Consider the following 27,529-nt stretch of genomic DNA (forward strand, 5'->3'; position numbering starts at 1 on the left):
TTGTGGATCCTGCATTGTGCTATAACATACCAATAGTTGCTGTATCAGGCTCTCTTGTACTGCTGTTGTTATTATTAGAGTACTGCCTGCAGTGTCCAAGTATCCAGTGGTCTTTCAGGCAAACAACTTGTGCTCTACAGTATGATAATATTGAGTAACAGACTGGGGCGCATGGCACTGTTAATATGTTTATATTCAGATGAGAATATAAAAAAAACTATTCAGGTGAGAAAGAAAATTATGAATGCCTCCATGTTTGTGGAAACATTCTTAAGTACACTTTATGATGAATTCTGATCATTCATACTGTATATCTATCTATCTATCGATTGATTGATCTGTAGTTTGAATGTGTGGGAAATGGGCATTGCTATGCTTTTGCTCTGTAGTGACAATCTTGACTCTTTGCCCTTATGTAGCGTTTAATCAATCATATCCAACTTTGAAACATGAAGACCGTTTGGTTCAAATGAAATGCCCAACATGCGTAGTTGCGTACCTATGATTAGATTAGATTTAATGTGACCAACCGGCTTCCCTTTCCCATAAATGAATAGTCCTATCTCCGTACATAAGCCTAATTTACAAGCTACTGGTCTTCATTCTGGCAGGCTAGGCCATTAGTTTCACGCAAAAAAAAACATCAAATTGATGTTTGAGTCCATTGGCTATAATATTAACTGTTGTGATCGCTATATAGTGGCACTGTCCATTTTCAGGCTTTTGCTACACAATATCTCGGTACCAGCTCCACAAACTCCTGTGACGGTCAAAGTTGCATCAACACCATGAATTAATTATCCCCAATAGAGCTACATCAGTCATGTAGCTTAAACATTCCCAAGCGATGGCAACTTTGTTTTATAGTGCATCACGGCTTTTGAAAATGACGTGTAGCCTGTTAGTTTGTCACCACCAGTGTGAACACAGCATGAGGGTGACCCTCGCAGCGCTTACACAAAGCAGACGGGTCACTCGCTGCCTCCATTGTTTTCAATGCACACTGAATGGCAGTGGCAAGGGGAGAGAGAGGTCGCCTGCCACACACAGAAAGATAATAACATTTCTTGATTTATTTTACCTTTTATTTCCTTTCACCCAAATCATCCCACAGGCCAGATTTAACGCTGCCATTTCAGTCATATCAGTTTGACACCCGTGATCTACACTAGGGCCTCTTCTGGTGATTATTTTATATATTGTTCAACTACTAATAGTTGTCAGTATGTGTACTATTAAAGCAAATACTACCACTACAGGTCTTCAACAGGGGGTCCGGTACCCCTAGGGGGTTCTCAGAGTTACTACCGGGGGTCCACCAAATCTTTGTGAAGACCCCTGCACCTACACTTATAATATAATAAACTTGTATTCATTCTATTGCTATTGTTATTAGTTCCAATACTAATATCGCTGCTTCTACCTTTTTACTTTTGTTTCATCTGCCTGATTGCTTTTCATTCTCGCTAAGGAGTGGCTGTAAATGGGTTACCCTCTACTATTCTTCCATGCAGATGGACCCATCAGCACCACATTTCTCTGGTGACAGAGCACAGTCCCTGAGCTCAGTGCTGCTGTGGAGACACGGTCATGAATGTTAAGTGTCTGACGACGGAGAACAACACTAAGGCACTGCAGAGGAATGAGGAAGGCTCACGTTGTGTTCATAGCGGTGACAAAGTCATTTTCAATGAAAGTCAGCAACGTGAAGCTACAAAGTGACGCCTGGCACTTGTTTCTGCGTAACGCGCATTATGCACTACAAAAACAAGTTGACCTGGCATCAACTTTTTTCTGCGCTCCAATGACGCAGTGAAACATCAATCATGTTTTTGTTTCACCATTTCTCTCTCCAGTCCCCACAATTTCTGCTCCGTTCTATGAATGCATTAAAACTCATTCTTGCTGTCAACCAGTTCCCTGTTATTTTTACCCTACCCTTAACATTTTACGCAGTGTGACTTTAGCAACACTTAAACTGCAACTTGACAGCAATGTAGCCGGCCATGCTTTGTCATTTTGTAGATGGATAGATGCCTTTATTTATCCCGTGGGGGAAATTCAAACGCCAGAGACAGAGTAGCGGCCACACCACCCCTCAACAGGCACTGCACTATTATACAATTCTGGGATCTCAGCCTGCAATTTCTTGTTAAGGTGAGTAACATGCTTAGGTATATTGGTAGTTGGCCTATTAAGCATGCTGCTCTTACCAACTGCACACACGATATCTCAAGACCGAATGGGTTGATAGCATGAAACTTGCTGAGCACATTCATGCCCCTGGAAGATGACTTTTATTTATTTTGTGACCTCACAACCTTTTTTGTGCCACCCTTAAAGGGATATTTCACTTTAAAAAAAATGTTGGGTCATGTTATCGTCTACTTTTGTGAGCACCCCAGACAGTTTTCACAGTGTCCTCACGTATTAGGAGGACAATGAGTCAGTCACCAGAACCAAGGACAGGTCTTTCCGATGAATCTAACATGATTAAAATGGAGTTTGAAGTTACAATGGGTTTTGTATAGGAAGGGGGCTTTGTATAGGAAGGCGGCGTGTCTGCTAAAACTTATATCAAATATCTAAATACTGAATCAAGCAATTTAAAAACTGTCCGGGGTGCTCCCAAAAGCCTGAGTAGACGATAAAATCACCCACTTAAAAAAAAAAAGTGAAATATCCCTTTAAGGCCAACATTTTCAATTGCACAAAATATATCTTATTTTATAATAGGCAGTTTGCAGGATGAACACAACACATTTCTGTCACTCCATGGCTTTTCCTAATTTTCCTCAGTTTGGTGTAAGCAGCGGTATGGCCTTTAGGGACGGCCAGTGCTGCTTATAGACTCCTAGATTTGTTTTGACATAAACTGCAAAAAAGATGAGGTGAATGAAAACCGGTATGGCTATGTGAATCAATCGTGTGGGCATGCTTTCAATCTGGATTTGATTTCACAACTATGAATTGGCAGACAGAAACATTTGAGTGTATTGTTTTACTTGGGTAAAAGAAATCCCAGGCTAGGACCTCCCCCCCAGGCAGGGTGAAGTCTGCACATAGCAGCGTGGTAGAGCGTTGTGTGGAGGCAGAGCCCCCTCCCCTCGCCTCCAGTGTGAATTGGCACGTTAGCAGTGTGAGCGCACAGTGTGAGGTTGCATGCTAGACCAGATGAGCTCACCTCCGAGAGGCATACGAATAATATGCCACCCTCTTTTACTATGAACACACCCCAGTCAGTCTGCACTCTGCAAGGAAAAGAAAGCACTGAATATTCTACAAGGCTTTTCTATATCTTCAGTAATCAGTGGTGGAAAGTAACTAAGTACATTTACTCAATTACTGTACTTAAGTACAATTATGAGGTAGTTTTACTTTACTTGAGTATTTCCAAACGGTGCCACGGTGGCACAAGAGCCACATATGCATGCACGTGGTTTGTATTTATTCTTAATTCCGAAATGGGTTTCAATGCAGTCACGCATGTGACCTTTCCCGTTTCCCAGGAGAACTGGTTCATGTTGAAGCCTGTGTGTTTGGTGGTGACAGGCTCTGGTCTGTTGTGTTGCTGCCGAGATAAGAGAGCCGTCAACCTTTTTCGGTGCTGCAACTGAAAGGCATCTTGGGGTCCGTGCCAACCCCTTTACCCTATCTGTAGAATGATAAGCAAGTCATGACCCTCAGGCAGTAGTGTAAAGTAACTATGTACATGTACTCAAGTACTGTACTTAAGTACAATTTGAGGTATTTTTTACTTTACCAGAGTATTTCCAAATGTCTATACTTTTACTTATACTCCACTTTATCTCAGAGGCAAATATTGTACTTTTACTCCCTATTTTATACATAAGCTATTTGAAAATCTACAAGCTCACAACTGAGCTTGTAGATCTGATATTTTCAAACATTTTTGTACTTTTACTTTTGATACTTTAAGTACATTTTGATACCAATACTTTTGTACTTTTACTCAAGTAAATTTTGAATTCCGGACTTTTACTTGTAACAGAGTACTTCTACATTGCAGGATTGATACTTTTACTTAAGTAAAACATTTGAGTACTTTTTCCACCACTGCCCTCATGTTGTGTGTGTGTTTGTATGCAGGTGAGTGGGATTAGAGTTTACACAATGGCATCCAATTACAGCATAATAAATTCAGGGTGCAGATTTATGAGGGTGCATTTGCCTTCCGACTCTCAGGGAATATTGAAGCGTGTGTATTTTCGGAAACCCACACCCCACACACACACACGCAGACTTTTGATGAGTGCGTTAAAGAGAATGGGAGAATTCTGAGATGGCGATAAATCAGTCTATTTCTGTCCCCCCCCAGTGCCTTTTTTTGACCGTTCTGTGGATGGCTAAAGCATTTGGTATAACACCATTACTCACTAGCCCCCACAGCACAGCTGACTTCACATTCTCTCTCTGGTTCCCTCATTCTCACTTGCTTGCATTCCTTCTCTCTCTCTCTCTCTCTCTCTCTCTCTCTCTCTCTCTCTCTCTCTCTCTCTCTCTCTCTCTCTCTCTCTCTCTCTCTCTCTCTCTCTCTCTCTCTCTCTCTCTCTCTCTCTCGCTTGCTCCCTCTAGCCTCTTCCCGCCCTCTGCTTTATTTTCTTTCACTCTCGTCTTCTTGCGCTCTCTCTCTCCTTCATTTCTGCCTGTCTCTCACTTTTTCCTACACACCTTGTCCCTTCTTCTCCCCTCTGTCCCTCCCTCCCTCCTCTCTCCTTGCTCGCCGTTCCTCTATTTTGTCACCACTGAGAGATGAGTGGAATTTCTCATCCATCTGAGAGGGTCATTTTGGACTTCATGCTCCTCTCGCTTCTCACTCTGTATTCACTCTATATTCAGCCTCTCTCCATCGATGCTGCGTTCGCTGCCTCTTTGACGCTCTGCACCGGCTTCTTTGGCTTCAAACTCTTTGTCCGCCTGCCAAGGGAAAGCAGCACACTCCTGGGACTTCCTGACTATCTCTCTCTCTCTCTCCCCTCTCTCTCTCTGCCTCTCTCTCCCCCTCTCCCTCTCCCTCTATTCCCCTTGCCACCCCGCGGAGTGTCATTCTGCAGGATGCAGGAACTCTTCTTAAGGCTCCCATCTGTCAGCGTAGCGAGGATGGGGCCTAATTTCCTCGTCTCGGCTAATGAGCTTAGCCTGCGTTGAGTGGCTTTTTAGCCTTTCCAAGCAGTCTGGAGTGGTGGTGGGCAGCAGTTAGCCTTTTAGCGGCGGGCTAGCGCGAGGGGCCAAGGCGAAGGGGAGCGTCTCTTCACAGCTCTACTCCACCTGCAGGGATCACCGCTACTTTTACTGCCTCTGCCGTTCGGACGTGGATCGTCTCTCTCGTTCTCTATCCACCCCTCCCTCTCCATCCACTCCTTGCTCTAGCGCTACCTGACTCCCCTCCTCTTTCTCCCTCCCTCCCTCCCTCCCTCCCCTCTTTCTCTCCTCTCTCTCTCTCTCTCTGTCCTGGGGCACTGACTTACTGCGTGTATATCTGCATCATCACCCTCCAGTCAGATGCCTGCTCCGTGGTTCTAAACCCCCTCCATCTGTTTCACTCCCTTCATTTCAGCTTCATTCTCTCTGTCTCTCTCTCTCTCCCCATTTCTTTCCTGTGTGTCTGTGTCCTTCACCTGTCTGCCAAAATGTATCGCAACCCGTGGATTTCGAATTACCTGAGCCATGTCAAGTTTTGCAGCCAAGGTAAGGGAGCCTGCAATCTGGGGGGATGGAGGAGGGGATGGGGGGGTTTTGGCGAGAGTCGAGCTTAAAGCTTCTGCTGGGACGAGGTAGTGCGGAGCAGAGCTGCGTGAGCGACTAGAGGATGTGAGACTGGTGCTGTGTGGTGGGGAGTTGGCATGCTGTGCAAACTGCAGTGTGTCTCTCTCTCTCTCTCTCTCTCACACTCTGCTTACTGCCCCCGTTTCCAGCCAGCTGTCCTTGCGCTGCAGGCTGCAGCTGTAGCCTCCAAGGACACACCAACCAGGCACCAGAGATAAGCAAACTCTTAGCACTGCAGGAGGCAGGTTAGAGAGAGGGAAAGAGAGAGAGAGCTATTCCTGGACTGCACAGCCACTTTGTCTGACTTATTTAGGGAACTGTTATCTGGTTGTGTGTGTGGACTGTAAATATGTGGCCATATTTAGGCTTTACATCTGTCCCATTTGTGCGTACTACGTACTGCGTACTGTATGCGTGCGTGTGCGACGTGCGTGTGTGTATGCAGGAGAATGTGCTTGTGCATAGTGTGTGAGTGTCTGCCTTGCCATAGGGCTGTGTGTCCTGGTGTGCAATCATTTCACTTAAGTGTCAGTATTATTTCCAAAGTGTGGAAGGGTTGGAGGGTCGTCATCCAGTTCTCCACATTGGCTGGGAAACCACCACAACAGGTGTCCATGCTGCCTGCTGCGACAGTAAAGGACTTCCTAGGAAGCTTATTTGGGTGTGTGTGTTGTCATTCCTGATTTACCACGCATTTAACTGTCAAAGCACCCACTTATCTGCTCCTTTTCTTTCTGCCGCACCCCTCCCCCATCCGGACTTGAGCCTGGTAACTAAGATGGGCCATTTGTGTCATTGTCACACATTGTCGTTGCCATTAACCACTTAAACCCCATATGGTTGAGCCTCAGGGCTCTAGACTGTTTTCTGTTATCGTGGTGACAGCTTTCGCTGAAAATAGCCGATCGACAAGCTTACAACGCGTTGCAACGCAACCCAACGCGTTGTGAGCTTGTCATTTGATCATTGAGCTTGATCATTTTCCGTGTGAAGGCCTGTCTCCAGCTTGATTTGTACTCCATTGCATGATGGCGTCACTTGCCTGACAAGAACTGATCTACAAGCTAGCACAATGTTAGCAGTTGACACCATTGTACCGCAAAGTACTTGGACTACTTGACGACTTCACCTTGTGATTCCCCCCACTGACTGTTTCACCTGTCTCTTTACATCATAAGCTCCTCTGAGTTAGTCAGCAGGTGGGCGACTAACAGGAGTGGGTCACGGGGTAGGGTAGGACAGGGTGGGCTGCTTAAGCTGACCCAGCCACACCTCCGGCACACACGCGAACACTCCGAAACAAGTGTGTGATGTAATGTCCATGGTTTAGGAGTGACACATTTCCTTTTGGCTTTGCTGTTAATCCCAATCGCGGAAGTTAATCCTATACTCCATTTAGACATATGCTCACCCCCGGATGCCTCTTTGGTATCGTAACTATTGTGTGTGTGTCTGGTTATAATTAGGCTTGATATCAGCTATGTTTTTAATGTAATGCATCTCATCCTGGATAAAACCTGTACCTTTCAGTGACAATTGAAGTAAAGGGAGTATTCTCTGGTCCCTGTGGGAGGGGGAAATTACTTTTACTGCTTCACCCAGCAGATGGCTGCTCAGATGGCTCAGATTGATGCCAAACAACGCACTCCCTCAGCGAGCTCCAAGGAGCCATGTGGGAGGAGCATCCTCCGCCTCCCGCCCCCACCCCACTTTTTACCAGGTTGCTTGCAGCCTGGTCTAGGAAGAGACTGATCAACTACTCAACACTTTCTAAAACACTTTTAGGCGACCTTTTCATCATTGGCTGTCCTTTAAGCCAATGGGGAGACTGGCTGTCCTTTAAGCCAATGGGGAGACGGGCCTTCCTCCCATGCTATGGGATCATAACCTTACGCCCTCCTGTGTCTCTCTTCTCCCCCTCTCTCATTCACTCAGCTGGGGCTGACGAGCGTGTATCATTGCCCGGCCGTCAGTGCTGCTTAATGTCGCTCGTTAATTCATTTGCTCCAGGTGTGTAAGCTCAGAAGCTCATTTAAGTGGGCATTGGGCAACAGTCTAACCTCCGCGACCGTTTTGGTTGACAAAGATAGCAGTAGTTGAGCCCTGTTTGGTTGCTACTGAGCATGCTAATGAGTGCTAAGTGCTAACAACAAATGTATGCTAAAACACACACGCATGCACGCACGCGCACGCACGCGCGGTAGCGTTTGATCGGGGCAAAAAAAGCAACCTGGTATAATATGACTGTGCAGTCATAGTCAAGGGTCCTTGTGCAGTCAAGGGTCCTTCTGGTCGATCGACACGGTCACAACTTTTTTCTGTTCTGGCCCCACAGTGCTGGAATGAAATTCCCACTGATGTCAGGACACCAGAGTCACTGCCCATCTTTCCAAGAGAGTCTATCTGCAGACTGCAGACTAGGGGCGTATCCTATTGGGGCGTTTCCCATTATAAGGGGGCATTTCGTATTCCTTGGACCATGACGGAGGCGCGCCGACTCAGCAGACCTTAAGGCCGAGGAGTCGCGCCCGAGCGCCTCCAGGCGCGAGTGCCCGCGACGACCGGCCGATGGTCTGCTAGTCGACTAAGTGCCGTCCGAGTTATGTACCGATAGGCACAGAATCGTAAATGATGTTGTGGGGACTGCGTTTGCCCCATTGGATAATAATGAGGAATACGAAATGCCCCCTTATAATGGGAAACGCCCCAATAGGATACGCCCCTAGTCTGCAGTCTGCAGACAGACCCCTCTCCATCTTTCGCCGCAGGCTGAAAACCCACCTCTTCAGGAAACACTACCCTTCCTCTTTGCCTGGCCTACTTGTTGTTAACTAGTTGTACAAACTCTTGTTTTATTGTTGCATTGTGTTATTGGATCTTGTTTAGTCGATACACTTATTTGTTTTAGCTCGTGCTCATTTGATTTTGCTATTTTGTCTCATCTGTTTAAGAAAGTAGGTAGCTGATATATTGCACTTTTACCTTAGCGCTAGGTATACTCTTGGTTGCTTGTTTTTGCAGGAAATGCACTTAAGACTTCTGGTGATTAGTAGTTTCGTTCCCTACCTATGTTGAATGCACAGGGAAAGCAGTACTGTTTTTTAACAGTACTGCTGTACTGTTTTCAAACTTGTTAATAAAGTAATCAATCAATCAAAGGCGTCTTGCTCAGGGACACTTTGACATGTAGACATCAAACCGTCAAAACCTCCGATTCCCACAACAGCAGGCATCTCTATCCACTCACTCAGCTACGGGCCCCCTAAAAAATGAACCGTCAGTGTTATGGTGTTTCAAGAAATTTGATAATGTCACATAAAACACTGCACTCCCCTCAGAGGATGAGTGAAGCTCCACTGAGTCATGAAACCATCTCATTCCCACGCTCTATCAGTGTCAAGCTGTTTTTACAGCATCATCAACGTACACACTGTAGTGCTGGAGAATTCCTCAGCACCATTCCCCCCCCGGGCCGTACAGTGCTAGACTATACGTTACGTAGTGTGTCTGTAGATTATAGCTGGCATCAAAGGCTGAGCGACATCTGTGATCATTGTGGAGGTTTTTATGTGCACGTCTGGAATGACGAATGTGTTGAGGCACCACGGCTTTTCAAAGGTCACTCGTCCTTGATAGTCTCGCGTGTGCTCACATGCCCATATTCATGGGCTGTATATGAGGCACTGGAGGAACACAGCTCTGGGTTAGATCAGTCTGCGTTACTGATAGGCCGGTCATATTAGAGCCCATTCATTATGGGATTTTTGGAATCGAATGGGATTTGTATATTTAGTAATTTAGTAATTAACTGAATACAGTACATCTGCCAATTCTAGACAGTACTGAACATAATACCAGTACAGTGTTAATAACATAAATTCTACACAGCTAGCTAGAGCGGCATACCGTATATGCCACATCATTTTAGACACACAACGCACAACCTTTATTCTGCCCGCCAGGAGGCCGGAATGGCTGAAGCCGAGGGATTCTTTTTCAATAAAGATATCAAGCAATCAATCAATCAACTTTTCAAAATGACCTGTTATAGTGCAACCATGAGGCCTATGTTTGCAGAACAAATGTTTTTGCTACCACTCCAACAGATTGTGTCAAATCGGTACAAATGATCTCTGCAGTCATGTAATCAAGACTTATTTTTCATATTTCATTCCGAATAGCTACAATTGCCTTCCAAAGATTGCGGGAGTTAGCCTGGAATCCAGACGGATTTCCAAATGTCACTTTGTTTCCAAATGATTTATGTAGGCAAGTCAGGAATTGATTCAAATGTAACATTGGAAGGCTCTGTCCCACCCCGCCCACGGACCTTTTACATTGGAAGCCACTGGTCCCGCCTCACCCACAGACCAATCAGAAGCTTTGGCGCCTGGGTGCCCGTCCGACAGTCTGGATTCCAGGCTATGCGGGAGTGGCTGTTTTGCACAAAATACCACAAATTATGAACACAGCATCGTGAAACTTTGTACACATGCTCCTCATGGTGGCGCTATAACTGGCCAATTCACGTCTTGACCTATAACTCTTCTATTGTCATGGGAATATGGCATCAGCTCAGATAACCAGGATTATTAGTTAAGACGTGTATGGAATGAGCCCTGTTATTCCACCCAGCTGAAACAATATGCCTCTATCCAAAACAGATCCCAGCACACAACCTTCTCTATTATTCCCACTTCTTCCTTCTCAAATTATGTTTTCCCTTAAGTCAGAGGGATTTGAGCATCAATGCAAACACCCCTAATAAGAGCTAACAGAGCTTGGAATGGAGGTTAAGGGCAATTTTCTGAGGACTGGCTGAGGTGGGGGTTAGGGGTGTGTCAGGGCGCCCCTGAGGTGAACTTGGAGGGGTGGTCTCTCCGGATGGAAGTGAAACCACATGTTTGTCCCAGAATTGCCTGCTGTGGCCAATCCGAGGTCCAGGGGCAGCCAAAACCACCCGCTTGAGGTTTTGGAGTCAATAACTCAGCCAGGCACCGATGTTCCTTAAAGGGATATTCCAGATAACTGACATTCTCTGAAAGGATGTTTTTATGATGCCTAATAGCCACACATTTGAGGTAATGAGGTTGTATATCTCCTAAGGCAGGTGTTTATACCACCACACACTGTCCTTGTTTTCTGGTTCTTGACCATTTTCCTAATGCACACCAGACTTTAAAAGAATAGAATAGCCATCAATGGGGATTACATAGCATCCCTGTATCACATTTATTTTGGAACAATTCTATTAAATATACCTTCTATTCATGCTGTCACCTCCCTTTACTCCAGGGGTCTTCAACCTTTTCAGGCCAGGGACCCCCAAACTGATGGGTAGATGGAGCAGGGCCCCCCAACCTCGTAGGGTAGGGGGGGCTACCACATATATTGTATATTTATGTATAAAATTGTGTTTTATATTGCCTGCTCCTACACACCTGCCCCAGTAGGTGTGCAAAAGAAAAATTCCCTACAAAATATGTATAAACATACCATGTTATTGTGCATTGTGCCTCCATTTATCTGTTTGCTATGGATTCATGTTATGTTTAAAGACAATTTGACATTTTGGGTAAAAAAAAGAAAAAAAAAAACGTTTTTTTGTTTTTTTCAAACAAAAATATTGTTTAATCAAACAACAATTTCGCGGACCCCCTGCAGTACCTCCGCGGACCCCCTAGGGGTCGTGGACCCCCTGTTGAAGACCTCTGCTTTACTCTATTCATGGGGAATTCTTTTTTTTTTTTTTAAGATATTTTTTGGGGCTTTTATGCCTTTATTTAGACAGGACAGTAGGCTGACAGGAAATGGGGAGAGAGATGGGGGGAGACATACAGCAAAGGTCGTTGTGATCGGGAGTCGAACCCGCGACACATTGTCAAGCTGGATTACCAGCGTATGTGGTATGCGCCTGGACCGCTAGGCCAGCGGACGCCCATATTCATGGGGAATTCTGGGTTGCTCCTTTGTTTCAGTGATTTGATGGGCTGCTGGCATCATCTGATCTGCTCGGCAAGGCAACCTTGACACGTGTGATCAGACTTTATAGCATCTGTCTCTGTGAGATGGATCACACAGCCACTCTTCTGTCCGCTGCGTTTTGCTATTGCTTCATGCACAGAGTATACTGTAGGTTGACACTTGAGATGGAGACTGTGTGTGTGTGTGTGTGTGTGTGTGTGTGTGTGTGTGTGTGTGTGTGTGTGTGTGTGTGTGTGTGTGTGTGTGTGTGTGTGTGTGTGTGTGTGTGCCACTGTGAGTCAGCTGCTTGTGAACTTTCACCTGGTGTCTGTAAACAAACATGCTGACACATTGCTCTCATTACAACAATTTTGCCCGTCACTTATTGTTGCACCTGATTTATTCAGGCAGTGTAGCCTCTTTCACATTTTTCTACTTGATCTACTTGATTTAATGTGGGTTTGTGCCAATGCCAGTGACCTTGGAGAGAATAGCACTGGAGAAACTATCCGTTTGACCTCAAGAACTCTTAATGTGCGCTCTTTGATTTGTGCATTTGTTCATTAAAAGCTCTAAATGAACATGGAGCGTGCATGATTGCCTGTCTCCTCTAGTTGTACCCTTTTTAAATGACGTCCGTGACCTCTCTGTAAACACTGACCTTTTCTGTTCTCTCCACAGGACTTGGGAGTGAGACCCCCATAAAACTCAGCAACCCCAGATTACTACAGAAAAGAGCTCTAAGGTAAGACGTGGACTGGTCTAAATATAGCAAAAGAATGCTACAGTGTATCGTCGCTGTCAGGCATAAACCTTGTATCGCCATATTTCAGCTTATGTTTTTCCGTGTTGCACTAATTAGTGAATGTAGCAAACCTACAAGATCACAACGCATCGCGATTCACGATGCGACGCACTTGTAGATCAGCTATTTTCACAATTTTATGTTTTATAATAAAAAGTTACTGTTTGGACATATGAGGTTTCCACCCGACAGCAACGGTGTGTTCTTGTTCTCTTTACACTAACTTCATGCACTAATACAGCATACACACTGCAGTCTCTATTCATCCATAAATAGCTCCTCAATCTCCTCCCATGTGTTTGTATGGCCGTACAGCAGTGTGAGCGGGCTCAGCCAGCAGGGTTTCAGACAAAGCCACAGTGGATCAGACTATGGGCCGGCGTCCAAGCTCAGTGAGAAAGTGAACGATAAGGTCACGGTGCTGTTACCTTACTGCAGCATTAGTGGGATTGTTCAGCGTCACGTTGTTGGCTCGGTGTCAAATGCTCCACCCCGCCACCTATACTTATAGCCTCTCTATATATAATGTTTTTTCCTCCACGGCAGCAACAAGCACAGACACCCTGACACTGTGGTGCTGAAGCGCTCAACGACCCCGGTGGTGTTGTTGTTGTGAGCCGAGTAGGCCTGTCCCCGAATTTATATAGTCGAATCTGATTGGCCGAATGTTGCCTGCCTAGGTATAGTCGACTGGTAGTCGAATCATGCAACAAAAAAAAAGAAAGATTGCATCACTCGGCTGAGAGATTGGCAGTTGAATCAGTCTGATTTGACTGCCAATCTCTCAGTCGAATCATGCGAAACAATAGTTATGCAATAGAGTATCATTGGGGGGTGCTTAATGTCTGATTTAACATATACTTGCTTGGTTTCTCCCAATAAATCATAATATATATATATCCTATTTTTGGCAAACTATTAGATAATTAATATAACGAATTAGGCCAATCTCTCAGTCGAATCATGCAACAAAAAAAAATGGACTGAGGGATTGGCGGTCGAATCAGACTCCCTCGATCGATTAGTCGACTATTCGACTAATCGAGGTCAGGCCTAGAGCCGAGGTAGAAAATACTGTGCTTACACGTCAGAATCCCCACTGCAAGACGTTTATCAGCGAAAGTACCCGCTGTTATGATGTGTAGAGCTGTAGACTTGAGGCTTAAAGCCTCTGCATACCAAGCTGTTGTCGGCAATCAGGTCATCGATTAGTGTTTGTGCTTGAAATTTGGTTGTATAATGTGCAGTGTGTTTTGCGCCATTAGTGGTAGCCAGGCATTAGTGGTGCCCGATCACGTGATTAAGTACGTTTAATAGGTGGTGGATCTCGTTGGGAAGGGAGAGCATTTAATTCACCTCACTCATCACTGAAACACTTTAGTACTTCACATTAAAACATCTGAACAATTTGCAGAATCCCGACTGTAAGACGTTTATCAGCGAAAGTAGACGCTGTTATGATGTTAAGATCATCAGATATAGGGCTTACACGTGCCAGATCGTGTCTCTGCATGTCAGTTTATTCACAGCTCTGTGGGGAGCTAGCATCCGCAGTGGACAAGACCACAAAGTAATGCCCCCCCCCACCCCGATGACATTTACTTTAATTGACCATTTCCTCCCACAGATAGTCTTTCATTGAGTTTTATAAATGTATCATAACTTTGGTTGTGGTTTTGAATTTGAAGCCAATCTAACATGAGCAGCATCAGAATGTTTACAGCAAAGGGGAAGTGTGTGTGTGTGTGTGTGTGTGTGTGTGTGTGTGTGTGTGTGTGTGTGTGTGTGTGTGTGTGTGTGTGTGTGTGTGTGTGTGTGTGTGTGTGTGTGTGTGTGTGTGTGTGTGTGTGTGTGTGTGTGTGTGTGTGTGTGTGTGTGTGTGTGTGTGTGTGTGTGTGTGCGTGCGTGCGTGCGTGCGTGCGTGCTACAATAAGTATAGCAAAACTCTGGACTCAATGCAGTTTACAGTAATCCTTTAAATTGGTTTCAAAAGTGCACTGTGCTTATTTGACTGAGTAATTTCTTTGTTTTAGCAGCTTTGTCCAAAACTAACTGGTCCATTTAGTGGATTCTTGAACATCCGTCAAGCTGATGCTGCTTCCAGAAACATTTATTTCTTTCTTATTTTTTTTAATGACTTGGACATTCTTCAGATTGCAGAGAAATTAAAACTCAGTCAATGAGCCCTTTACCAATAATTGCTTATATTTTCACTCTATAAGTGAATCCTGCTTCCCAGAAGCTCAGCACTGTTTCAGTAATAGCCGTTTTTTTTTTTCTCCTCTTCCTGCCCGCCTCAGCTTTTCGAAAGAGTTCTCATTTGAAGAGAAAGACGACCCAGCCAAAAACACCAAGGATATAGATGTCAGTCTCTTGGCCAACCTCCCCAAAGGTGAGTAAGGGTTTTCTGTTTCCGCTTGCTCACACATGACCCATGCTATGTCGACTTTCCCAGAGTGTGTGCGTGCGTGCATGCGTACGTGCGTGCGTGTGTGGTGCACGCTCTACTATTGTGCAACAAACGCATCCCTACCAGAATGCGAAAGGAAAGGTTTCATTTAATTCTTGTCTAGATTTGTCTAAAGCTACCAGAATGTATCATCCTTACATAGCATACTATGTATGCAGTACATCAACCTCACGATTTACTCTAAAAGAGCCTTTTTAAGTGAAGGGGTCCTTTGTGATTTTGACACTCGATCGAAGTCCCAGGATTTCTTATGAGCTGTTTAAAGCACTGAAGGCCCCTCTTGGAGTAGTTATTGATTTGTCTGCTGGATCCATGCTATAGTTTCTCACAGGCCTGTGATAATCAATGATCTTGGTTGTATTTGGTAGCGGTCTGTATAGTAGTTTAGTCTGAAATCAAAAGAAAGCTTGAAGAGAGTACTTTACAGGACTGGAAAACCTGGTTAAACAGCCCTGCTGTGTAGAGCTTGTAGACTTGAGGCTTAAAGCCTCTGCACACCAAGCTGTTGTCGGCAATCAGGTCATCGATTAGTGTTTGTGCTTGAAATTTGGTTGCATAATGTGTGGTGTGTATTGCGCCATTAGTGGTAGCCAGGCATTAGTGGTGCCCGATCACGTGATTAAGTACGTTTAATAGGTGGTGGATCTCGTTGGGAAGGGAGAGCATTTCATTCAAATTTGCTCTAGTGCAAGCAGCACTAGAATAGCACAAAGTGAGGCAGAGAGAAGGAGAGCAATCACTATCATTGAAACACTTTAGTGCTTCACATTAAAACATTTGAACAATTTTGACAATAATGGCATGTATATAGGGCCAGGTTGAAAGAATGTTTCACAATTTTGACAATAATGGCATGTATATAGGGCCAGGTTGAAAGAATGTTTCAAAAATGGTTCATGGCAATAATGTTTATGCTGTGTTAAAGCCTTTTTATTTCCCTTTTAAATGGTGCCCCATTTGTAAGGAACATGTATTTGTGGGATGAGTATGTGGGTTGCAATGCACCCATGAACAATTCTGCTCATTACTGAACACAAATACTGTGGACACAGCATGGGCAGAGCTGGAGACTTGAGACTTTGCTTGTTAGCCTGAAGTTGTCGCAAAAATGACTTTACTTATAACAAAATACTTCTCTTCTCTCATCAATAGGATTCACTGTAAAACATTTATACATCTCAGTGTAGTTCAGAGTAGATTACGGTATAGCATTATACATTATAGACATTGGGACAAGGCAATTTGTACAGTACTTACGGTATAGTGTAGGTTTTCACTCAGGATACAACAAATACTGCTTATCTTTGTTTGTTATAGCAGCATAAGATTATTTTTTATCGTTCTTTTCCAGTCTCAGAATTAAGGAAACGGTTTGAAGGCATAACTACAAGCTCAAGCGATTGGGAGATGAACAGGTAAGAGGATGATGATAAATGTCGTACAATGCAGGGTTTTTCAGGGTTCAGAATGGGCCTTTGGGGGTGACTAGGCATGACCGTAAACATTTTGAAACCATTTGATATTTGTTATTCAAACAAATACATTCCAGTTCTAAATGGGTTAACTAAAAAAGATTCAAGAAAGAAAATCCTTGTTCCTTGTGCATTAGTCACACTAATAAACCCTAACCGTAGTTGCAATAATAAAATGCAATGTAAAACTGAACATTAACATCAACATATGTGCTGGTGAATTTCCTTTGGGGGTGGGTGGCTAAAATCTCTTTGGGGATGCCAAAACTTACTCTATGCAGGAAAAACCCTGCAATGTTGCACTTGACAACACAGCCTCTAAGATGTGCAGGTGTTTTTGCTAATAACCACGTTGATGACATCACCATGACATAGCTGAGGTTAACTTTAACTGCTAGTTTGTTTCTCGTCTGTCCTCGCGTAGAAAGGAGCGTATTGCCCGAAGGTTGGAAGGGATAGACTGCGAGGTACACCCATCTGTGTTGCCCAGCCTGGTAGCCAACCGATTGCTCGAAGAAGACACACCCCGATATACACGTGCCTCCGATCCCTGTGAGCCCTGTGGTGGTGAGAATACTAGCGCACTATTTTGGACTTCTTTTACTCCTCGTTTCCACTAAGCTCTGTGTGAAGTCCGTAATTCCGTTTTGTCCGTTAATTCCTGTTGGATCCTCTGTGATCTCCAATGTGTTTGCAAAAACACAAAAATAACGTTTTGAGGATTTCTGTATGCAATGTGTGCCAGCAAACAGCGCTGGCACACAAGATGCTATTTCATTCAGTTCAGTTGGTTGCCTATGTTAATAATAAGAGGTTTTATTCATAGTGCACATTTCAGGGTACTCGGTTGCACTATACATGAATAAAAGATTATTGTTTTGATTCATCAGTAAATTAAAGGCATTTCCTTGCATTTACACTAGAGGGAATATTGCGTATACAGAATTAAGGACATAACACAGAACTTAGTGGGAACAAGCTGTACCATACAGAGGTGCAGTAGATTATCAGAGATGTTTAGGATTTAATGACATGGTTGTATATGGTTGGTAGTTACTGTAGTTACTCAGTTATTTATGCAACAAACACATAGCCCCTATTTTCTTTTATTTATTTAAAACATTTTTATTTGTTTTGTTTTTAAAGCTTCTTTGAGTCTAGAAAAGCGCTACATAAGTTTGTAATATTATTATAACCACAATGTTGTGGGCTCAAATCTGGCTCACAACCCTTGTTTTAAATAAATCTCATAAAATGTAATTACTCTCTCTCTCTCGCTCTCGCCCTGTGTGTCTTTCTCTCTGTCATTCAGTCACACTTCAACATTATGGCACAGAGGACATGGAGAGCCCAGAGATGCACCTGAACGCGACAGAGCGACAGTCCCGAGCCCAGTACCGACCCGAACCTCAGTCGTCCGTCCACACCGAGCCCGTCTACAGCTCAGGCCCCGCCCCCGACGCGCCAGAACTGGAATCCAAGGCCGACCGCATCGCCCGCTACAAGGCGGAGAGGCGCCGTCAGCTAGCCGAGCGCTACGGCATCTCCCTAGACCATGAGCCCGCCGACGCAGACTTTTCCTCACGCTACACCCGCAGTCGTAAGGGGTCCGACGCCTCGGAGAGGCGCGGCAGGGCCGAGCCGGTGGGAGAGGAAGGGAGAGACATCACCCTGACCTCCTGCACCACCACCACTACCGCCGCTTCCGTCCCTGGCGCCCGGGCCGGCCGCGCGGCGGCACCCCAATACAGCCAGCCTGACCCCGGGCACGAGACATACCGGTCCAGGGTGGACACCGTCACCGAGCGGGAAAGGCTGATGAACCTTGAGAACCAGCGCCGGGCTCAGCAACAGGAGAAGGCGGTCCCGTCCGACCCGCCGTCCAGTTCCGCGTACATGGATGTGATGCCATCGTTGTCATCGTCCGCCAGGGTGCCCTCGAAGGACCACGTGGTCGCAGGAGTGCCACCCAGCTCACCCAAGCTGAGCAGGCAGCCGTCCGTGCCCTCGCCCAAACACGGAGTTTCTCCTGGGGACCTGTTCATCGAGCAGCAGGCCCACAACATCCTCAGCAGACAAGGGTGAGTGCTCTCAGACAGGCACTGATTTCTATCTGCGCCTTCTTTCTTTTTTTCCCCGTCTTTCTTTATCAATCAAGAAGAGATTGTTTGTCTCTTCCCTCAGAGCCTCCTCGCACACATAGTATGCTCTCTCTCTCTCTCTGATTTCCTGAGAAAAAATGATGGTAGTTCTTCCATGGAAATCTAATTTCCCCGATCTCTCTGTGTTCAGATTTTCTCCAGTGTTGGCGTTGTTGTTGCCTTAACCTCTGTAACGCCACACCGAACTATGTTATCAGTTATGCTGACATACTTTCCTGCCTTGACTCCTATTTCTCTCTCTGACCATCTCTCTCCTCCTCCTTTACTTGTGTCCACGTTCCTGTTCTTGGCAATGTTGTAGATTCACACCAGGACAGACAACCTGATCCTCATGTAGTAGAATGATCTTTCAGAGCTGGGCCTGGTCCAACTGGGACTTGCAGCTGAAAAAATGGATGCAACCTGACTAAAAAATGGCATGTTTTGTCATGCCCTGAACTGAACACACCAGACCTTAGTTTGATTTTGAAGTTAATTACGTAAAAGTTTTATATAGAATTCCTCACATGGTGATGATGGCTCTCACAACATTTTGTACAGCCAAGACAAGCTAAGACAAGAGTTTAGCAACTCATAGAAATGAGTTATGTTCTCATATACACGTACACATGATTGTGATATGATTCTGACCTCATCAGTTTTGATAGGACGGCCGTCCCACCCATTCCCAACACAGCCCAGCTGAGACCAGGCTACAATTCCACACCCTGCTGGCGCTAAATGTTGACACAGATTAGAACAGTTGGACATACTTGCTCTGACTCCATTACCCACCAGGCAGCCAGTCCTTCTGTCTCTCTCTCTTTATATCCATTGCCCTCGCTTTCCCTACAAACGCGGCATATTGCTCATCCAAATTTGACAACTGCCCCACATCGCCTGGCTCAAAGCCAGAATTTGCCAAAATAGGCTTAGAAATGAGGTCAACAGGCTATTGTAAACTGTATGGGTATAATATACATCACCACTCCCCCCTGATGTGGAGTGACAAGCCATAAGTTTCTCTAAGCCCATGAACATAGAATGAGGTATTTCAGTGATGATAATAAACTAAACAATAATTATTGTGTTTATAGTAAGCTTACAGTAATGTGGGTATTGTCGAGCCCTACCTCAACCTCTCTCTCTCTCTCTCTCTCAGCCCCTCGCTCTTCTCCTCTCACTCACTTCCATCTCTCTCCCCTCTGCTCTTTCTCTCTCTCTCCCTCTATCTCAGGTTTCATAACTTGGCTTGGTATGTATGTGTGTTGGAGGGGAGGGTGTTTTATTACAGCAGGGCATCCCAGTGTGACTCCACGGTCAAACTGTGACCACAAACCCACAGCTGGACCTGATCAAAACAAGCTAGGCCTCCTTCTCTACCTTCATCTGTCTGTCCACCTCTCTTCGCTGTCATTCATCCTCATCCTCTTCCTCCCTTCCATATCTCACCTACCCACCCTGTGTCCTTTCTTTCTCTCTCGCGCACGCTCTCTCTCTCTCATGAATGACTCTTGCTCTGACACATGCTCTCTTTGTGTGGGGCATTTGCCATGTTTAGATCATTTTTTGGGCTGAGAGGAATACAGCTGTGTCTTTGTTGAATGTCTGAGGACCAGCATGACTCACCTGCCTCCTGCAGGCTTTGCTGGAGGCAGAGGTCTTTTTAGTGAGTATCTGCTCTGACTGATAAGGCCTCGGTTGCAGACTGACAGGATTGTCTTCATGGTGCCCCGCTTTTTCACGGATGCGTAGTTGACTGTCATGGGCTCACCGGTGCCCATCTCTCCATAATGCTATCTGCAGGAACAGGACAGGCTTGTGCATTCAGAATCAGAATCGGCTTTATTGTCACATCACAGGTTTACAGAAGTAAAAAAGAAGTGGGTGAAATTCGTTTTTGTGCATAGTTCCCATCGTGTCTTTATTTCCATAGACAATAAGAAAGGGAAGAATAAGAAGGGGGGGGCAGGGGGGAAAGGAGATCAAACAAGAGAACAAAAAAAAGTTATCTACATATTTACAAATGGTACCTACAGTAAGATAAGATGTAAAGGTGCGTGAGCATAGCAGCAGATACTGTGCATGATATATATATGGACATTAGTTAAGGGGCTAGAAAAACACACAATAAAAATGGACAAAAGTCAGTGCGTTGTACATGGGATTAAGGTGCAAAATGTCAGTGCGTGTCGACCGCATAATCCACATAAGGTAGACTGACACTGGTATAAGTATTCTCGTACTAAGCGACAGGGATCATCGTTTTCCTAACTATCACCATTTCTCTCCGCAAACATTCCAGGGGTGATTTATTGCTCTTGTTTCATTGCGTGTGACATCTCCCCACGTACCGCAATAACAACAAAAATGGCCCGAGTCGAACATCCATTTTGGGAATAGCCAGCCATTCTCTAAGCCCATTATCATACCGGTCAAAGCTCAATGTGAACCCGATAGTGTGTGCTTGTACTGCTTGTACTCTACAAGAAGGCAAGTGTCCGTTGACATTAGCCACTCCACACAATAACTCACATGCTGTCTCCTGCAACGTTTCCATTGGTGCAGTGCTGGAGTGAAACCGAGCGGTGATTGGTTTCTCCAGACTGATGCTGAAGGCGACACCCAGTCGCTTATCAACTGGCCATCCAGGTACCACCCATCTCTCAGTGGGCGTGTGGTTGTGTGTCCCTACATTACCCACCATTCTCCAACCCTACTGGACCCCCCCTGCCCCACCCCGTAACACATTGACCCTTCTGAGCAGAGGTTCTTAAACGTATGGAATGGGTCTGAGAATGCCGTATAAGTGAAGCCGAGTTGATTTCACTGTTTAAAAAGTAATCTTAAAACTCTTATATTTATTTTCTATGATGATGTATTGCTTTTAAAGTCATGCAGGTTTTGTGTGTTTATTGTTAAAGGTGCTACAGTATATGGGGCAACCTGGTGGCTCAGTGTCTTAGTACACTAGTTCTCAAACTGCCCCAGATGATTTGCTTAATGTGCAACATTTTTAGCACTCAACACTGTTGAGTCAACAGTAAACAAACCAACATACAGTATTATGTGTATACAGAGAATCTGCACATTTCTTCACACTTTTTTTTTTTAAGTGAATTATAATAAGACCTTTACTGCATCAAAAGGGTTAGGGCAACAAACTATACTATAAAAATAGTCAAATATTGGTAAAAAATAATTGTCAAATATTACTTAAGAAATTAGCTGATCTACATGCTCACACCTCAACCACAATTCCAAGTGCTTGCCAGGGTGGGGGGGTCCCCAGTTCAAATATGATTTTGGGGCATCGCGGCCTGAAAAGTTTGAGAACACATAGCTGCACTGTACAGTGTATTACATCAGCCCAGCATTAGTGGGAACCTATTAATGACTGGGTTTGAGTCTTTGACATGCGTTACGGCTCCTCGATCTGCATCTCTCACATCTCTCTCCATTGTACAGTCTAATAAAAGCATAAATGCCCTGAAAGTAACTTAAAAAAATATATATATAACACAAGATGCTATATAAAGGGTAATTTACAATGCTAATGGAAAGGCTATGTTCCTCAGAAGTTCCTATAGGACATAAGGTGCTATCTGTTATGACACTGAGGATTTCCTAGTTTAAGAAGCTCTGCTTTAGTTTGGCATATCAAGACTCACCTGGGTTCACCTGACATCTCATCTGATGACATTACCACCACCATCATCATCATCATCATCATCATCAATCACCCTAAGCGCTGGTTCCCATGGAGCAAGTTGAACCCCCCCCCCCCCCCCCCAACGTGTCATACAACTGTTGCTGTGTTGCCATTTAACACTGTCTTCTCTTTCTGTACGCTGGCGATGTTCAAGTAATATGAAATAAAAGCACTCCCAACAGGTGGTAATGTTGTCACAAAGCTACTCATTTATTTACCCCCAAGGCTATTCAGATTTTGTATCAGGTTACTGTGCTTACGCTAACAGTTCTCTATCTCTCTGCTGACTTGCCCAGAAGTAGGAAGGGTAGATGGTTTGAAAATGGGGTGGAAGGGGGCTGGGATAAAATCCCTTAGTCATAGCTTATCTTGCTTTGTTGTTATGTAGATCCGAAAAAAGATTGTGCGTTGTGCTGTGTCAGCTCGTCTTGTATCCGATGGGCCAGCAAGAGAAGAATAGCCTTACATGATAACGGCTCTACAGATGAAAGAGATGTGGAAGTTGGCCGGCAACAGCTACTGCAGTTGTGAACTTATGATTGATGTATGTGTGTGTGTGTGTGTGTGTTAGGGTTTGTTGGTAACCATCTCTTTCTTTCCCTGAAGAATCCGAGTTAGGGAGCGACTTGCCAGGGAGGACGGCTACCAGAGGAGCCCCGAGTTTGAAACTGTCATGGAAGCCCCGGTGTACCGCAGACAGCACCAGTCCCACCCCCAGACATCAACACGCTACCATGCGGACCCACCGAGCCCTCGGCCGGCTTACTCCCACCCCCAGCCTCACTTGTCCCAGTCTGGGCAGTCCGATGTGCAAGAGGGAGGCGGCCAACCCGGCTATCTGTCCATGGCCGCCGGCGGCAGCCCCAAGGCCCTGCAGCAACAGCAGTCCCAGGAAGAAGGTGAAGAAGATGAGGTCAAGACAGCAGGCCTTCTAAAGAGCAGGAAAGCAGTGTTGCCCTCGGAGATCCGCCGCAGAGAGAGAAGCACAGAGGACCCACGTAGAGGCAAGGGGGACGAAGACCACGGAGCACCCAGGGCCCGAAGCCTTGGCCAGGGAAGGGATACCGAAGCAGAGGACGACTTCACGAGAGGAAGCAGATCCAGAACTAGATGGGAGGATGAAGCCGATTCACCCAGAACCGCGGAACACACCTCCCGCCTGCAGGCGGCTGAGAGCCGAGCCAGAGAGCGGGAGAACGCCATCTACGTCCAGCGAGGCCTCGCCGCCACCCACGTCCAGCCCAGAGAGACTCACGAGGGCTCTGCCATCTCCGACAAGGTGCTGAGTGACTCCACAACAGACGTGGGAGCTCCACGGGCCAGACAGAGACCCGTGCAGCATCAGGACCCGGGCCTCAAAGAGGTCAGGGAGGCCGGGGGGCTCCAAGCCAGTGAAGAGGGCTTCAGTAACGGGGAGAGTCACCTGGACGCCAGGATCTCCGTGGCCCAGCTCAGGCATTCTTACATCGAGAGCGCCACCACCCCACCAGCCGTCCGCAGGCCTGAGCTGTAGGTGGTACACAGTAAAAATTGGCACTCTGGCATTGTCTGCTGACTGGCTTCCACAGAGCACGCATCGCTGCTTGTTGTCTTCCACGGCCTGGCGAATGAATGACTAACGATTGACTAAATCCTCTGCGATAACATGAACTTAATGATTCTGCTGCACGACCTCTAATCTGTTATCAATTAAGACTTCCAGTGGTTGTTTGTGACTTATTGGTGCCACATGTTGTTTGTCTCGTGGCTAATAAAGAGGTGTGTGTGTGTGCCTGCGTGTATTTGTGGCATTATAGCTACTATAATAATCCGTGCTCTAATAGCGAACTAATCAGCATGACCCGGCTGCTTGTCGATTTAAAAACCAGGGGTGTGGTTGCAGTGGATCTGGGAACGTTCAATATTCATTCAAAAATCTAACCATGCCTCTATTTTTTAAAGATCTCTGTCTGCTCTCTCCATCTCACCGTACTGTCTTTTCTCTTTTTCCTTGGCTGTCTTTGTCTGTTCACCTTGGTCTCTCTCAATCCTGGGTGGTCCCCAAGGGATGTTGAGGTGGACAGGGTGCCAGCGGGCTCAGAGGCCCCCTGGAGAGGGGAGAGGGAGAGGGGCCGCAGGCCCAGGCAGTATATCAATCCCGGGGAGAGTAGAAAGACCTCAGAGAGGTTTAGGACGCAGCCCATCACCTCTGCTGAGCGCCAGGAGACCGATAGGTATTTTTTTCTGAACTGGAGCATGCATGGCTGTGTTTGTATAGAGATCACTCCATGCATATCAGTGAAAATCATACAGAAGCTAACCGTTTTGTCTTTTTAATTATATGGATAAAAGGAGAGATCCTGTTGTTGTTTATGGATAACTGAGATAATCAATAAGCTAATCAGCGTCATGCTATTCCACAGTACTTTCTGCAATCTGAGGTAGACGCAATAATATTATCAGATGTGTTCCATGAATTGAATCAAGTCTTGAAGCATGTCAAGACGAGTGTGTGGATTGCAACACACACACACACACACACACACACACACACACACACACACACACACACACACACACACACACACACACACACACACACACACACACACACACACACACACACACACACTCTCTGTATGTCTCCGTCACAGTGAGAAAGATAGTCACACACTCCTATGTACTGTACACACATAGAGAGACAAACTCTTTCTCTGCGGGTTTAGTTTTTTTAATCTTCATTTTATCCTTTGGTCTACCTAACAGAGAATGCAACTCTAAGCCCAAAGGTCTCTGTATTTTGGCCTGAGCAGTGGCCATTGACCACAGTGGGGTTTGAATGAATGAATCAGCTGTTGTTGGTGTTTACACAACCTGCGGTCTTCGGTAATGCTGTCTAAATCTCCAGATTAGCCCGTTACGCTAGATTTCCCCCCTCCGTAGTTTCCCCTCCTAACACACGCTGTCACATTGGCAACATACCACTTTTCTGCTTATGAGAAAACTGCTGCTTTCACGCTTGATATCACCTCTGGCTCTATACCTACTAGTCCTCTTTAATGTCTCCATGATCTCCATAAACATGACTGGATAAGGTAACGTTTGCATGGATATTAGCAACACTTTGTTAATTGATTGTCTTTTGTTCTCTATCTCCTCATAATCTTGAAGGTCCTGTGCCAGCTCTGAACTTGCCATCACAAATGAAGGTAAGCAGGACAAAGAAAAATGTATTTATAGAAATTCTGTTCATGAATAAAGCTACAGTATAGACATGCATCCAAAATACTGATAATACATAATGATTGTAATTAACCTCATGAACTGTAGCGTCCCTTTTCTGGAGGCGAACATTCTGTGAAAATAGCCGATAAGCGAGCCTGTAGATCGCTTGTAGATCGGCTAGATCGGTAGATCGCTTGTAGAAGCGAGCTTGTAGATCGGCTATTTCTGAGAAGAGATTTGGTGTAGAGGGGGAAAAAGAATAGAGCCCTGGCAGACCCTGGTCAAGTATATACAGTAGGGTTTAACAGCATCACAGCAAAAACTACAAACCAGTATTAAGGAAACAGTGGTGTATCACACAAATTCGGTTGTACTGAAAGTTACAGAATGTAGGGATTGATAATACAAAATAATCAATAATTTAATAGAATAATTGATTATTAATCAATCCCTATTTTGGGCATGTCTTTATACTGTAGGTGTAAACTTTTAAAACAAAATAAAAAATAGTGAAATGGCTTATCTACAAGCTCACAACGTATCGCAACGCGATGTGAGCTTGTAGATTGGGTATTCTCACAATTTGTGCACTACAACGTTGTGTAGTATATAATCGGTGATTCATTGAAAAACACTCTTGGATCAATCGAAAAACTATAGAATAATCGCTAAGAAAATAATCAATAGTTGGCACCCCTACCAAAACGAAGGTCAGACACAGAGAAGTGATGCTGATGTGTTTCAGCAGCTAATCAGGTGCAGGGATGAATTGACTGTGATGAGGTCTTTCTTTACATTTTATGCAAGGCACTCATTATTGAGGATCCAATTTTGTTCAGGGTGCACTCTGGCCTTACAGTACTTCACTATAAACAGTCAATTTACTTGGTAAATGGTCTACAGTTATAAACGATCATGTTTTTCTTCCAAGCGGCTTTATATCTTTAGATTCCCAGACAATGACTCCACCTCCGGTGCCCCTTATTTACTGCAATGTCAAACTGGCTTTACAGTATCATCAATACTCTGTGAACGTTTTAGCCAGCATAGACGAGCAATACTGTATGTTTCTTGTTTTAGGATATACTGTAGCTACATTTATAAAAAAAATTGTTGGGGGAGGGGGGAGCATTGAAACATCCAAATGTTTTGGCAAGGAACAACACATATATTGGATGCTAGGAGCGATCAGAATCTCACTGAAACTATTATATATTATATATTATATATATATTTAAATAAATTATTTTGTTTTGACTCGGTTGATTTGAGTTTAGCATTTTATGTCTTAGTTATTTGCCAGTGAAAACATCATGATTGGCGTGTTCGTCGAAGTTCAGAGAAACTGAAGTTGAGCTAAAAGTAAATTAACATTTATTCTTTTTCCAGTCGTTTCATATCAAAGTTCCAAGAATCGGCGCAATGAGGTTGGAGACGGCAGGGATAGTTCACCCTCCAAATGACTTTTTTTCTATCGATTAGTCACTCCACGGAATTGAATTCATGGATATTTTTTTGTTTTTTTTCGCGTTCCTAAGCCAATCATTTGATGACCAGCGCACCGGTAGGCTAGGCAGCAGTTCCGGTAGGAGACACAAAGGAGACACTTTGTGTCTCCTACCGTAACCGCTGCCAGTCATCAAATGATTTTGCTTTTTCCCAGCTCTACCAAATCCCTTCGCCAAAAATAGCGCTGTGAGCCGCAAGCTCAAACAATGTGGTTATGAGCTTGTAAATCTTCTATTTTTGGCTAATGTTCCCCCTAGAATATGGATCCTGGGGTTCAAGTGGTTAATTTATGGGAAAGCACAACATTTTGAAGTGGGGTTTTTATGGACTCATTACTGGTGCTCACAGTAGCATAACAGCACAGCAGATCTGCAGAACGCAGACCCAGCCTCATCTGCTTCTCATAAACACACACACTGACCCTGGATGCTCTATCGTCGTTGTCGAGTGGAAAACTTGTACAGT

The 27,529-nt window shown here is 45.0% G+C and overlaps 1 protein-coding gene across 25 annotated transcripts in view; it reads left to right on the plus strand.

The window, feature by feature from the left end:
* Positions 1-27,529, plus strand: part of svila (supervillin a) — a 99,314-nt gene that overhangs the window by 27,101 nt on the left and 44,684 nt on the right. For 16 of the 25 annotated variants that reach the window (XR_014600150.1, XM_084048943.1, XM_084048962.1 and 13 more), the window contains exons 1-10: positions 4,746-5,709; positions 12,433-12,496; positions 14,857-14,948; positions 16,378-16,441; positions 16,923-17,065; positions 17,811-18,579; positions 21,208-21,291; positions 22,958-23,860; positions 24,397-24,564; positions 25,502-25,539. Coding sequence is in view for 24 of the 25 variants with exons in the window: in XM_084048943.1 (XP_083905069.1) it covers positions 5,652-5,709; positions 12,433-12,496; positions 14,857-14,948; positions 16,378-16,441; positions 16,923-17,065; positions 17,811-18,579; positions 21,208-21,291; positions 22,958-23,860; positions 24,397-24,564; positions 25,502-25,539 (2,383 nt within the window). In the remaining variant the exon portion in view is untranslated. Of the gene's footprint in view, positions 1-4,744; positions 5,710-12,432; positions 12,497-14,856; positions 14,949-16,377; positions 16,442-16,922; positions 17,066-17,810; positions 18,580-21,207; positions 21,292-22,957; positions 23,861-24,396; positions 24,565-25,501; positions 25,540-27,529 lie in introns of those variants that run through there. The other 9 variants (XM_084048944.1, XM_084048960.1, XM_084048958.1 and 6 more) reach the window with 6 other exon arrangements.

This window comes from Gymnoscopelus microlampas (genome assembly GCF_963454915.1).
Source record: "Gymnoscopelus microlampas genome assembly, chromosome: 22".
NCBI classification, from domain to species: Eukaryota; Metazoa; Chordata; class Actinopteri; order Myctophiformes; family Myctophidae; genus Gymnoscopelus; species Gymnoscopelus microlampas.